This window comes from Dendroctonus ponderosae, unplaced genomic scaffold, assembly GCF_020466585.1.
Source record: "Dendroctonus ponderosae isolate FM_Combo_2020 unplaced genomic scaffold, Dpon_F_20191213v2 Dpon_F_20191213_12, whole genome shotgun sequence".
Classification (NCBI taxonomy): domain Eukaryota; kingdom Metazoa; phylum Arthropoda; class Insecta; order Coleoptera; family Curculionidae; genus Dendroctonus; species Dendroctonus ponderosae.
The window spans coordinates 2,181,881-2,196,006 of NW_026017316.1; the positions used below are offsets into that span (position 1 = coordinate 2,181,881).

Below are 14,126 nucleotides of genomic sequence, written 5' to 3' on the forward strand. Positions count from 1 at the left end.
CTCGCCACGGACGCGTCCAATCGAAAAACTTCATTCTTTGGAAAATGTGCGCACTGTCGACGTGCACTTAGGGGTAATTGAGCGGAATCTCCCCTGGGGCTGGTTTTGGAGAAAACGGCCGAAACGTTGTTTGGAGGAAAAGCGAAAAATCTCCCAAACCACAAATGCTGGCGCCAGTCGGAGCACGCCATTGCAATGGGGGGCTTGCGCCCCCCAAAAAAGTTGGTATCCACTTTTTCGCTAGAACAAACATTAAGCGAGCTACAGGCGATTTTTGCAGTTTGCACCCAATTTTCCCGAAAAATTTACCAAATTTTTCGCAACGAAATTGTTCAAAAGCTGTTAAAATCAAAAAAAATGCAAAGTTTCGCACATTTGGCCTGCCTCCTCAGGCATCAGTCCACTAACCGCCCACTTTCTCTCGCCCAGACTGCAATTTGAAGGCCCTGCGGCGCCATCTAGACTGCTTCAACCGCAACGGGCTGCGCTTCGCTCTACTGCGCCGCTTTGACAGCCACGTCAATCACCAAGTGAAGCGCGTCCTCATTGTTTCGTTCATCAGCCGCCAGATGGACGCGGCCGACTACCCGAAACAGGTGGGTGGTTGGCGTTGCCACCACGCCCTGCAGCAACGCCCTCTGTTGCAGCTGAGCCGCTTCAACAACGACATCTACTTCAAGTGGCTGCACATCGGCCATCTGGTGGACGCGCCTGGCAACGCCGAACTGCTCGCCCGCTTGAGCAACAGCGCCATCACTCTGTCCCTGGACCTTGTGGTTGCCGTGGCAACCGCAAGTGGAGGGGAGAAGGTGGGCGGGTTAGGGGCGTGCGTTCGGCCGCAGGCCACGCCCCCCATCCATCCAGCCAATCCGATGCCGCCTAAAGCATCCGGCGAAAACGTCAGCCTTCAAAGCCTCTCCTTCTGCATGCTGCAGATCTACAAGGTGCGCAAAACCTGCAACCAGTCGCTGGTAGTGCGCCCGTTGGGTAAGTGGTGGGGGAGAGGGCGGTCTGTTGTGATTGGCCGGAGGGGCTTTGCGCAGGCCAATGGACGTATCAGGAGGGCGTGGCCAACCTGCGCAGCTACCAATCAGTCGACACCAGGATCGATTTCCAAGGGACGGCGCTGAATTTCGGCAGAAAACTGGCGGGCAAAGAGACGGCAACAGTGTCCGAAGAGGCGGCAGTTGAGGACGACAACGACACCGACCATTTGGACAGCATTGCCGATTATATCTGCGCCTACCTGAACGCCTCGTGAGTGTCTCCATAGAGCGGCGGGGGGCGTGGCTTGGTAATGGGGGCGTGGCTTCAGGAAGGCGGTCAAAAGCTTCCCCACTCTGGGCCTGAAAGGGGAGACGGGCAACTGGAGCGGCCTTCTAGGGGCGGTCGTGTCCCAGGAGGTGGACATCGGGCTGGACAGCGTGATCAAAAGCCCCGAGCTCTACAGCGACATGGTCTTCACGCAGGACATCTTCATATCCGAGTAGGTTTGAGGTTAGGGGCTTGGGGGAGGTTATGCGGAGTGTTGCAGGCGGCACGTCTATGTCAAACCGGAGCAATCGGACGGAGCGAGGGACATTTTCCTGGCCACTTTCCAGCCCAACCTGCTGGCCAACGTGCTGGCCACTGGGCTGCTTTTGGCAGCCGCCATGTTCGTCTACACGTCCCTCCGGGCCTCCCACTGCTCCCTGGGCGGCTTGAGTGACGCCCTGTTCTGGAGCCTGGGGATCATCAGCATGCAGGGTAAGGGCCTAGCGGAGTGGGTGTAGGAAAACCTCCTGTTGGGGCTGGGGAACGTTGTCGGGCGTAGGGAAACCCTCTGGGGGCGTAGGGAAACCCTCTGGGGGGGCGTAGGGAAACTTCCCATCAACCCTGTGACCACCTTCCAGTGGTCACAGGCACACTACCGCCGTTACCCTTGGAGGAGCGCTTTGAAGGTGGCCTCTGACTCCCCTGAAGATGGTGGTGGGATGAAACTTTCCTCAATTGGGCACCCACCAGTGCCCAGTCCAACCCACATATAGGGAAGTGGGAGTGCTCTTTGGTTTAAGAGCAATTAATTTTTCCGTTGGGCTTGCCCCATTCAAACCTAAAAGTTGACCAGGTGGAGTAGGCATTTTTTTGAAAATGTCCCCAAGGGGCTGGACCCCTAATTTTACGCCTGCCTATAAACATGCCATTTTGCCTAAGTTTCTACTCGATTCCTGTTGGGCGGACCGATTTTTTTAACTGTGGACTGCGCGATTTTGGGGAAACTGATGGTTAGTTGAATTAAAACTTGTGTGTTAAAATGTTCCTGGGCAGGTACGCCACTGAAACTTTGCTCGCCCATGCGCCCAGCTCTGCTCGATCCAACGTAGTTTGGAGCAAGTTGGTGCGATTTGCCGTTCAAAAGATATGGATTTTTTAGTGCATGTTATTTGGGATCAGTGACATTGGGACAGGTTTTTAACTCCCCTGATGGTGGCGCGCAGCTGAAACTTCTACCAGTTAGAGCACCAATGTCGCCCACTTCAGCAAGCATATTGGCAAAGTTGGGTTATTTTCCAGTTGGAAGCCACCAATTTTTGAAAGTTTGCTGGCCCCATTGAAGCCAAAGTGACTAGTCCAGTTTGGTTTTCATGTGACAACTCTGCTGATGATGGTGCGCGGACGAAACTTTGCACCCTCGGAGAGCCGATCGCCATCTATGCAACCAGTATATTGGCAAAGTGGTGGCGTTTTTAGTTTGGGCGCAATTAATTTTCGAAAGTCGGTTTGCAGCATTGCTTCTGAAGTGGTTCGGTTGGATAAAATTCCTGGATTGTGACGCGCCTGATGATGGTAGGGAGCTGAAACTTTGCTCACTTGGCGATCAGATGGCGCTCTATCCAGTGCACATATTGGCGATTTCGAGTAGGTCTTTGTTTTAAATCAGGAATGTGGTTTGCACCTTTGAGGTCAAGGTGACCTCCATATTCGCATCCGTCACACAATTCCCCTGATGATGGCCCCCAACTGAAACTTTTCTTTAGTTGGAAACATGGCAGCACCCAAGCTGGTGCATCTAAAAGCAAATTTGAGGTTTTTTGGTTTTTCAGATTTTTTCCATTTTGGGGTGCGCTCAGGATTTTTTTTGAAAATTCAGCTAAAGGCGCACGCCCCTGGATTTTTGCTGAGTTATTGAGCAAACAGTCGTCTATCAACTGCTGTTGAGGAAAAAATTGAGGTCTTTTGCGTTTTGGCGCAATGCATCTATGAACTTTGGGCTGCACGACTATGGTGAAACTGATGTTTAACGGGTTTTTTCAAAATGTTCCCGATACGGTACGCCACTGAAACTCGCCGCACTTATGAGCTAAACAGTGCTCTACCCAATGGCGTTTAGGGCAAGTTTCTATCTTTTTTGGTTGAAAAGATATGAGTTTTTTAGTATGTTGCCGTTATTTTGGAGCAGCTACGGAGCTTTGCGGTCAGTAGCATTAGAGCAGTTTTTCAACTCTCCTGATGATGGTAGAAGGTTGAAACTTTGTCCACTTGGAGATGCGAATGGGCTCTTCATCGGGCACATATAGGCAAATTTGGGTCTGTTTGGGTTTTGTAGCTGTGAGTTTTTAAACTTTGGTCCTCACCTTTGGGACCAAACTGATGTAGAGGCAAACTGGAAAAATTATTTCTGCATTGTCCTGGGCTCGTATGCCAGTCAAATTTTGCTCATTTAGGGAGAAAAGACTGCTCCATCCAATGCCGTTAAGGGCACATTCGTGCCTTTTCTGGATTTCAAGGAATACATTTTTCAATAGTGCAGTCATCGTGTGCCAGTTGCTGCGGCTTTGCCATCAGTTGCATTGGAGCAACTGATGGCAAATCAACTCCCCTGATGATGGTAGAAGGTTGAAACTTTTTCCACTTGGAGACGCAACTGGGCTCTCCATGGGGCACATATTGGCAAATTTGGGTCAGTTTGGGTTTGGGAGCTGTGAATTTTTGAACTTTGGCCTGCGCCATTGGAGCCATTTAATGTAGAGGCAAACTGGAAAAATCCTACCGCGTTCAAGCCAACAGCCTACTGCACGTAGGGAAATGGTCAGTTGGGCGTAGGCAAAAACTTGATTTGGTCCTTCAGGCACCCAAATCCAGGCCAAATCGGCTGCCGGCAACATGATCATTGTCATCTCGCTGGTTTTCGCCCTGGTGATCTACAACGCCTACTCCGCCTTCATAACCTCGAAACTCTCGGTCAAGCTGACGGAGATTCGGACTATCGCCGACCTGCTGGCCAGTGACTACGACATCGGGTACGCAACCAACAGTCCAGACGAGGTTTTCCTGCGGGTAAGTCCACGGCGCGAGCCTTGCCAAGGTCATCCACGGCGAAACCCCCAGTCGATGAACGAGACGCAGCTGAACCAGATCTACCTGCGCGGGTACCTGCGCAAGAACATCAACAACATCACCGAAGGTCTGCTGAAGGCCACGCAGGGCAACTATGGTTTCTTCGCCAGCCGCCGGGTGGCGCGCAAGGCCTTCCTGAAGATCAGCGGCTACAAGTGCAAGTTCGAGATCATGGAGATTCAGACGCCCAAAACGAAGAACTACGTGGCCTTCCCGATGTCGCCCACGTCGCCCTATCGCAAGGCCATCGATCGCTGGTAGGTGGGGACACTAGGGCGACCCTAGGGCGGCCCTAGGGACGGTAGGTTCTGATCCTAGGGGCGGTTTTAGCCTGATCAAGATGAGGGAGAGCGGCGTGCACGACTACATGAAGTCCTCCATTGAGCCCCAGTTGCCCAAGTGCGATCAGCAGTCGAGTTTCCAGAGCGCACGCCTCAATGACATTGTGACAGCGATTGCGCTCTTCTACGTGGGCATTGGGGCGGGGCTTCTGATCCTCATGGGCGAGTGCGTGTGCAAGAAAAGGAGGGAGATATGGCGTAGGCTGGGGCGTGGCCTGCAGGCCTGCCACCAGAACATCGAGTTTGCGCACTGATTGTCCTAACCTCACTCGTGTGTGGCCCTTGGGCCTAATAGATGTTAGAGCTAATAGAGTTTTTCTATCCTTGACTTGGGGGGGAAATCGCAGATCTGGCAACGCGCAAAGAAACTGGAAACAGCACGATCGGCAATCGGAATATGTAAACCCCCATCCGGTCGAAGATATCCAGACTATGCAAATAATTCTGTTAAACCTGTGCAATGTGTTCCAATTCCGGGGCTGATTTCCTTTTTACGCGCCCGCTTAAAGCGCCCCGATTTGCTAAATAAGCAAATCGGCCGGATTTCCATGAACACGGAAACTGATTACTTTCCTTTTTCCAGAAGTGCACCGGGCTTTGCGTCTCGAATTAACCGATCCACACAATCGCCTGGACTGTTTGGCTTCGAGTTGCCCAGTTTTTGGCCCGTAACTTTGACAACGTTCAATATTTTTCACGGTTTCCAACACTGGGAGGCTGGGAATTTCATTCTCTAAAATCTTCGTTTCATGGCCTTAGCTCGTATCTGCAACCGTTTGGGAATTAAGGGACTTTGAAGTTGAGCCAACATGAAGTGAGTGTGTCCACTGTTGGCTCATAGTCTTTTGCCCATAAGTCCCGCAGCTTTCACTATTTGCAAAACCCGCAAAGCGGGTTTTGCAGCAAATTCGATTCTCTATAACTTTTGTTTCATGGCCTTAGTTCGTATCTGCAACCGTTTGGGTAATACAGGACTTTGAAGTTGAGTAAACTTGAAGTCAGTGTGCCCTTTGTCGGCCCATGATCTCTTGCCCATAAGTCTGTCAATTTTCATTATTTTGAAAGATTTCTGAGCCTACTGGGCCGCCCATTGGATTATCGATAAACTTTGCTTCATGGCCTTAGTTCGTATCGGCAACAGTTTCGGAAATACAGGACTTTGAATTTGAGTAAATATTAAATTAATGTGCCCAATTTTTGGCTCATAGTCTTTTGCCCATAAGTCTGACAATTTTTACTATTTCAAAAAAATTTTAAAACTAGTTTGCCAACCATGTCATTTTCGATAACTTTTGTTTCATGGCCTTAGTTCGTATGGGTAGCCGTTTAGGAAATACAAGACTTTGAACTCGAGCAACCATGAAGTCAATGTGTGTACTGTCAGCTCGCAGTGGTGTGTCCATCGTTCTGGCACTTTTCATAATTTTCAAAAATTTTAAAAATATTTTTGTTGCAAATTGTATTCTCTAGAAACCTTGTCTCAAGATCTTAGTTCGTATCAATAACGGTTTGGGAAATCCAGGGCTTTGAAGTTGAGCTAACATGATGCCAGTGTGTCTACTGTTGGCTCATGGTCTTTTGCCCATAAGTCGGGCAGTTTTCACTGTTTGCAAAAAATCCAAAACGGGTTTTGCAGCTAATTAGATTCTCTAAAACTTTCATTGCGCGGCCTTAGTTCGCATCTGCAACCGTTTGGGAAATTCGCGCCTTTGAAGTTGAGCAAACATAAAGTCAGTGTGCCGAATGCCTGGCTCATAGTCTTTTACCCATAGGGCTGACAACTGTACCTATTTTAGACAGTTTCAAAAACTATTGGGCCGCCAATTGAATTCCCGATAACCTTTGTTTCATGGCCTTAGTTGGTATCGTTAGCCGTTTGCGAAATACGAGACATTGAAGTTGAGCAATTATGAAGTCAGTGTGTCTACTGTTGCCTCGCCTATCTTTGCCTGTAACTTTTGAATCTATCGAAATTTTTCAAAATTTCAAAAATAGGTTTGTTGAAAATTTAATCCTCTATAGTCCTTACGTTCTGAGCTTAATTTCACTCTGCAACCGTTTCGCCAATACAAGACTTTGTGTCTGAGCCACCTTGAAGTCAGTGTGTCTACTAATGGCTCATAGTCTTTTGCCCATAAGTCAAACAATTTCCACTATTTTCAAAAAATCTAAAAACGGCTGTGTAGCCCATTGCATTCTCGATAACCTTTATTTCATGGCCTTAGTTCGTATCTGCAACCGTTTGCAAAATACAGCACTTTGAATGTGATCCAACACGAAGCCAGTGGGCCCACGGTCTACTCACAGTCTCTGGCCTACAACTTTGGCATTTGTTAAAATTTTTGGAATTTTCCAAAACCCGTTTAAAGGTTATGTCAGCGTCTATAACCTTTGTGGTAAGGCCTTAGTCTGTATCGGCTACTGTTTGGGAACTACAAGGTTTTGAAATTGAGCCAGCATAAAAGGCAATGTGAACAAAGTTGTCTCGAAGTCTTTTGCCTATAAGTCAGGCAGTTTCGACTGTTTTCAAAAATCTAAAAACCCAAAGGGCAGCAAATTGCATGCTCTATAACCTTTGTTTCATGGCCTTAGTTCGTATCTCCGGCCGTTTGAGAGCTAAAGAGTTTTAATAGGGGCAAACATGAACTCAGTGAGTTGCTACGGTTTGCTCACAGTCTTTTGCCTATAACGTCGGGGGCTTTCAATTTTTTGCCTATTTTCCAAAAGGCTTTTGAAGCCAAACAAATTGTCGATAAACTCTCTCTAAAGGCCTTAATTCGTATCTCTTGCCGTTTGAACGCTAATCGCCTTTGAATTGGTGCAACCATGAACTCAGTGAGTTGCTACAGTTTGCTTATAGTCTTTTGCCTATAACTTCGGCCCCTATCGGTAATTTGCCATTTTGTCAAAAGGCTGTGATAGACAGTTGAATTTGCCACAACTCTTATTTCAGGGCCCCAGTCCGTAACTTTAATGGCTTTCGCATTAATCGCAGTTTTCTTCCTCAGTGTGGTTTTATGTTCAAAAAACCATCGCTTTATTTAAAAAAACCGCAGCTTTTCGAAAACTAAGGCTCGTCAGTCGTGAAAAGCGTCACAATGAGGCTCAGCAAACTGAACGTGTCTAGAATCTAAAAAAAAATTTGAGCAAACGGCTGTTTTAAGGGGTTTTAAAACTGCTTCAGAATTCTGAAGCCTTTTTATAAAAAGCCATAACTTTGTTAATACCTTGCCGATTGGAAACGTGAAACCCTCCCTGGCAAGTCCACACTTTTGCCGAAATTTGGCTTCTTTCAGATTGAAAATCGCACGAACGACCTTGAAGTTATGGCGCCTTGACTGGGAAAAAAACGCAAAATTTCTGCATAAATCTGAAGCCCCCTTTAAACCCGCTTAAACGTGCGCTAATCGAGCAGGGAAAAATTCCTGCAATCAAATCAGAAGAAAACGTGAATTCTCGAACGAGTTTGCACTGCCGGATCCCCCCAAATCGGCGCGTTTTCCCCCCAGTTGAACGCCGCTTTAATTAGCCTCCTTAATGCATCTTTAACGACACAATTACTTAATGAAAAATAGGTAATCGGCTCCGAATCGCCAATAAATTGGCTGAAATGGCCAATTGACGTCCTTCAAGGGGATCGAGGCTAATGATTTTCCACCCCGTGGGGGGACAAAAATTGCAAATTGTTCAGGCGAACAAATCGGCTCTTTTGCTGCACCCCAAGGTCTTGATGAGGATGGGGCTGATGATGGAGCCAGGGGGGGCGAACGAAACGTTGGGGGGAAAGTGGGGAAACATGGGGCAAACCTGGACGGCGCTTTAAATTTGCAGCGAGGGATTTTTTGCGGCCGCAAGAAATAAATATTCCGGCAGGCGCTCCTAGACGTCCCGGGGTTGGAGCGGCCGCACGTGATGGGATTAACAATAGGCAAAAGAGAGACGAGAGAGAGCCCGATCCGAATCACATTCGAATAATTTTCGTTCGCTTAGTTGCGCTGTTCGTTATTCTGTTTATTCGGCAGGGGAAGCGAGGGCACACAGCCTGGAGTTCATGGGGCAATTTAAAAGGGGTTTTGGCCGCTTTTGCGATTTTCTAGCAGTGGAAACTCGTGGGTTTTCCCTCTGGGGTCGAAGGTTTTCCGTGTTTTACATGCGGGAATTTTTCCCGGCTCGATCAGCGGCTGTTTAACGCGGGTTTAAAACTGGCTTCAGATATCTGAAGCCGCCTTTAAAACCCCCTAAAATGCCGGTTTGAGCGCCGTTTTTTTAGGGATTTCGAAAAATTGGTCTTTGATGGACCCTCTAAAGAGGCCCCGTGCCAGTGGGGAGCTTCCGAGTGGGAGAAAATGGGTTTTCCCTTGGGCATTTTCTGCAGAGGAGTTTGAATGGGAAAATCGCGATTAGTTCGAAACGGGGCAAAGATACGGGTTGGGGCCAGGAAACAAAAATTGTTGGCAATTGAAGTGGCAACAAGCGGGTTTTGGAAATTTGGCAAAATGTGTAGTTTTGGCCGAGGTATGGGCGAAACCCTGGGGGCAATCAAGCAGGCAAAGTTGTGCCAAAATTTTTTTTCGGCAAAAGTCAAAAACTCGGGGGGTTTCGCGACAAATCATTGAAAACTCGCGGTTTGCTAAGAGCGCGGTTTTTTCACTTGAAGCCGCGTTTCGGAGAAAATGGCCAAAAACCATCCTCAAGCCCAAACGTTGCCCACTAACTTTGCTAGGGCCTAGTGAACTTTTGCCAAATTCGGGTTTTTAATGCAGTGGAAGGTGGGGATTTTGGTAAATTTTTGCAAAAAATTCCAGCCCTGAATTTGACAGGATTGTTAGCAAAAAACTGTAAGAAAAATGGGTTTTTTGCCTTTCGTGCGAAAACTCGCCTGGCTGGGGCGTTCGGACTTTCACTACTAGGTGGCGCCGGACACTCTGCATGTTTCCTCAAGAGTGACTTTTTGTCGCTAGACGCCGCGTTTCGGAGCAAATGGACAAAAACCATCTCCAGCATAAATCTGCACCTGCTTCCCCTACTGGCGGTGACTTTCTCATTGTTAAGGGAAATTTTCCGGAAAAAAACGTTTTCTACGCAAAAAATTGCCCAGATTTTGAAACAAATGGGCAAAAAATTGCAGCCCGAAATTTCCGGTGTTTATCAGCCAAAAACTGTCAAAAAAATCGGTTTTTTGCATTTTATTCGAAAACCTTCCTGCCTGAGTTAATGGGGTTTTCACCACTAGATGGCGCCCGTTGACCTACGTAATTGAGCAGGAGTGACTTTTTTGCGTTTGAGGCGTGGTTTCGGAGAAAACGGCCCAAATATGATTTTTCTGGAGAAATCACCACGCCCCTCCCCTATAGAGAACTAAACCTTGAAACTAACCAGAAAGTTGCGCAAAAAATCTGCAAAATTCAGGCGATTTTGGGAAAAATCACGAAAAAAATCGAATTGCTTGCCAAATTTACTTAAGACGCTGAAAACCTGGATTTTTTTTAGTTTTTCGCAAATTTTTCAAAAAGCGTTTTATCTAGAGCCTTCCGGTTCTGACTGGCGCATCCGGTGGAAGGGGGCGGACTTTTTCTGGTTAGAGGCGTCGTTTCCGAGAAAATGTGCAAAATCCGATTTTTTGCCCAAATAACCACGCCCATCCCCTAAGAAAAACAATTATTGAAACTGGCCGGAAAGATCCGGAAAAAAATCCATAAAATCTGAAAAATTCCGGGGACTTTGTAAAAAATAACATAAAAAAAACAGCTGCCTTCCAAATATATTTAAACGACCAAAAACCTGGAAATTTTACGGTTTTTGGCTCTTTTCTTCAAAACGCTTTTTTTAAGAAATTTCAGATCTTTACTGTTACAACCGCAAAAACAAAGCCGAAATTTCATAAAGAGCGACTTTTTTCGATTCGAGCCCTCGCTTCGCGACAAATGGCCAAAAACCGATGTTTTACCCAAATCACCACGCCCACCCTCTAAGGAAAAAAAACAGTAAACCTAGCCGGAAAAAATTGCGTAAAATCTGAAAAATTCCGGAGATTTTGGCAAAAATAGTGAAAAAATTCCAACCCCGTTCCAAATATAGCTAAGCGACTGAAAACCTGGAAATGTTGCAGTTTTCTGCACTTTTTTCAAAAACCCCTTATTCTACAAATGTTGGATCTTTACTGTTATATCGGCGCAAACAAGGCCGAAATTTCATAAAGAGCGACTTTTCTCGATTAGGGCCCTCGCTTCGGTGCAAACGACCAAATAAGCGATTTTTCGCATAAATCACCACGCCCATGCCCTAAACCTTGAAATTGAGCGCACAGATCCGGAAAAAATTGCATAAAATCTAGAAAATTACTGGGATTTCGGAAAAAATAACCAAAAAATTTCAGCCTCTTTAGAAATAGGTGTACACTTTAAAAAGCACTAAATCGGCCAGTTTTGGGCAATTATCGCCAAGCCCCAGCCAGCTAGAACCTTGGGGATTTCACCGGTCGATCCAGCGGTCCTAAGCGGTCAATTGATCAAAAGCAACTTTTTCCGCTCAGACACACCATTTGCCGAAAAACCCCGAAAAACCGGCCAAACGCCACGATTTACCCATTCTTCCCCTACTCGGGCACAACCGCGCCCACCTAAGCAGCTCAAAGCCCGAACGGGCACGTGTTCCATCCAGAAAAAATGCGAATTTTCGACTCTTTTATACACAGTGGCTCGCTGAAGCGACGAAAATGTTGGGCCCATTAAGTGAACTATCGGCCAGAACACGCACTCAATCACATTAAGCCATTGAGACGACAGGCGATTTGATTTCGGCTCAATTTCCCCCCAATGGCCGGCTTAAGAGTAACAAGACAAAGTGCCAATCGGCCACTGGCTCCGTCCAGATAAGGCCCTTAAGGGTCTTATCCCCCCATTCCCCTTTTTCCGGTTATTAGGTGAATTTCTGCGAATGCCTCTCACAATGTGGCAACGGCGCCAACACCCAGGGGCGGCCAAACGATTAAGGGCGCTTTGAGAGGATCTTAAAGGGTGGCTTTGCCGCGTTTAAGGTGATAATACGGCCGCCCTTTAGCAATTAACGCGAAACGCCGTATTGTACAAAGCGAACCGCAGTCTTTATCTTTTCAGTCGTTTAACGCGTTATTTCCTGTGGGGAAAGGGGCCCGCTTCTGGGCTGAAAAATCGCCGTCTATCAGTCAGAAGGTCGATGGGAGTGGGGGGTTTTTGGCGATTTCTCGCTCACTGGGGGCGCGGATCGCGAAAAGTTGCTCTTGGTAAAGTGGGGGGAAGCCCCCCAGGCATCGCCTGGGGCGGTTTTTTGCAGCAAATTCCCCAAAAGTGTTTCTGGGGGGTTTTCTGCGAAAACCCCCCGTTTCTCCCTTGCTGGACCAGTTGGGGCAAATCCGAGCACGTCGCTGGATTGGGGGGGCCACGGGGCCAAAAAAAGGTGCTAAGTAGTTTCCCCCCCAAATGCGTCATAAGCGAGGTAGGGGCAATTTTGCGTTTAAATGCCGCAACCATCGACGTTCTAACCACGACTGGGGGGACTGGGGAAAAAGCGAATTAGCGCAAAATGCGGCAACATCGGCGGCGGGCGATTGGAGCGCCAATTTCGCGCGTCAATTTCCGCCCCAAATTAAAAACAATATTTGCCTACCGGGTGGCCCAAACTCAATTAGGCAGGCGTTCGATTTTACAGCATTTCGGTCACGGGGCGACGTTTCGCCCCGCTCATCCTCAGGAGCATTGGACGCCACTTAATTAAGAGGGCCGAAATCCTGCATGCGAATCGGTCCATTAAGCGAGTGATTTGCTGATTTACGGCGCAGTTTAACCGATAAAATAAAGTTCGTTCGGGTAAAGTTTGCAAATGAAAATGTTTAATCGCGCTTTAATGGCGGTTTTTTTCGCTTCGCGACAGCGACTTGAAAGCGAGTTGAAATCCGATAATCGGGACGGACGATGTCTTAAAGTCGGAAGGTCGATGGGCGATTGAAAAGGCGCCAGTGGCGCCCTTAGCAGTGGGTTTAGGGCGAAAGTGAATGGGAGGTTTCCTGTCGGGGTTGGCCTTGGCCAACCAGTGGCGTGCTGGGTTTTTTAATTTTCGCTTAAATGCATTTTTTGCTCCTAAACCCCTGGGGGCTGAGGCCTGGAAAAAACCGCACCCGATGCCCCGGGGCGACAGAAAAACATTCCGTAGGAAGACTTTTTCGATTGGGGACTTGGTTTTCCCGCAAAAAAATAAACTGTGCCCAGTTGGACCACTGTGTGGCTTGAGGATGGCCGGATTCGAAATTTCCTTGAAAATTTTGCGGATTTTGGCTGTTTTGTGGTTTCCAAAGGGAGTTGGGTGGAAATGTGGCGCGAACCAGTTCCAGTGGGGCAAGTTTCGAAAATKTTCCCCCCAAACTATTGGGGGCCCAACCTTAAACCTGCCCTAGCTCGCTTATTGGGCACTTGAGCAAAAAAGTGAATACCACCTTTTTTATGCCCCTTGTCCTGGTCTATCCAGGGGAGTCTTCGAAAATTTCCTGCTGGTTTCAGTATGGGAGATTTTTGGGTTTAAAGGAAAATACGGTTTTTGGCTAGTTGGGCCCAAACGAGCCACTGGACGGCCCCGCAAAAAATCCTACTGGGTAGCACACAATATTGCGGAGGTTTTATCAGGAGCAACATTTTTCGCTAGGGGGCCTGGTTGGGGCGCAAACAAATAAAACGTTCCCTCTGACGCCCTAACCGGCCAAAACCCTCAGGGGCATCAAAAAAAAACCCTCTAGCTCCCAAACTAATAACTTTACAGCAACACTCTATAGAACAGTTTCTGTTCCTTTTGACCTCCGCCATCGAGTGCCGGGCTTGGATGTGGACGTTTTTTAATATTTTTTTTTACTGGTTTAGGGGCGTTTTTTCCTAAACCCTTCGTGGGGGGCTGTGGAACAATCGCCGCTAGATGGCCCTTGACCGACTGCATGTTTTACCAAGAGTGGCGTTTTTCGATTGCACGCTTGGTTTAGCAGGAAACATGAAAGTGTGCTTAGTTGGACCACTGTCTGGCTTGAAGATGGCGGCTTTCGAAATTTCGGGGAAAATTTTGGGGAATTTTGGCTGTTTGGTGCTGTTGCAAGAGAGTTGAGTGGAAATTTGGCAAGACGCAGTTCCAGTGGGGCAAGTTTCGAAAACTCCCCCCAAACTATTGGGGGCAAACCTTAAACCTGCCCTAGCTCGCTTATTGGGCAGTTGAGCAAAAAAGTGGATACCACCTTTTTTGTGCCGCTTGTCCTCGTCTATCCAGGGGAGTCTCCGAAAATTTCGTGGTGGTTTCAGTAAGGGAGCTTTTTGGGTTTTAAGGAAAACACGGTTTTTGGCCAGTTGGGCGCAAACGAGCCACTGGACGGCCCCGCAAAAAATTCTACTGGGTAGC

General features: G+C 47.8%; 1 protein-coding gene across 3 annotated transcripts; it reads left to right on the forward strand.

Moving 5' to 3' along the window:
• Window positions 1-392: 392 nt before the first annotated feature.
• Window positions 393-5,023, forward strand: LOC125503112. Of its 3 annotated transcripts, none has more exons than XM_048663035.1 (7): window positions 393-987; window positions 1,044-1,257; window positions 1,316-1,486; window positions 1,535-1,746; window positions 4,109-4,317; window positions 4,369-4,634; window positions 4,708-5,023. In XM_048663035.1, exons 1-7 carry the CDS (start codon window positions 570-572, stop codon window positions 4,970-4,972), a joined length of 1,755 nt encoding a protein of 584 aa, XP_048518992.1. In that variant the 5' UTR covers window positions 393-569; the 3' UTR covers window positions 4,973-5,023. The 3 variants fall into 3 exon arrangements, with proteins under 3 accessions (XP_048518992.1, XP_048518991.1, XP_048518990.1); XM_048663034.1 differs by having other exon boundaries at window positions 393-596; window positions 648-987; window positions 4,109-4,634; XM_048663033.1 differs by having other exon boundaries at window positions 4,109-4,634.
• Window positions 5,024-14,126: the final 9,103 nt, after the last annotated feature.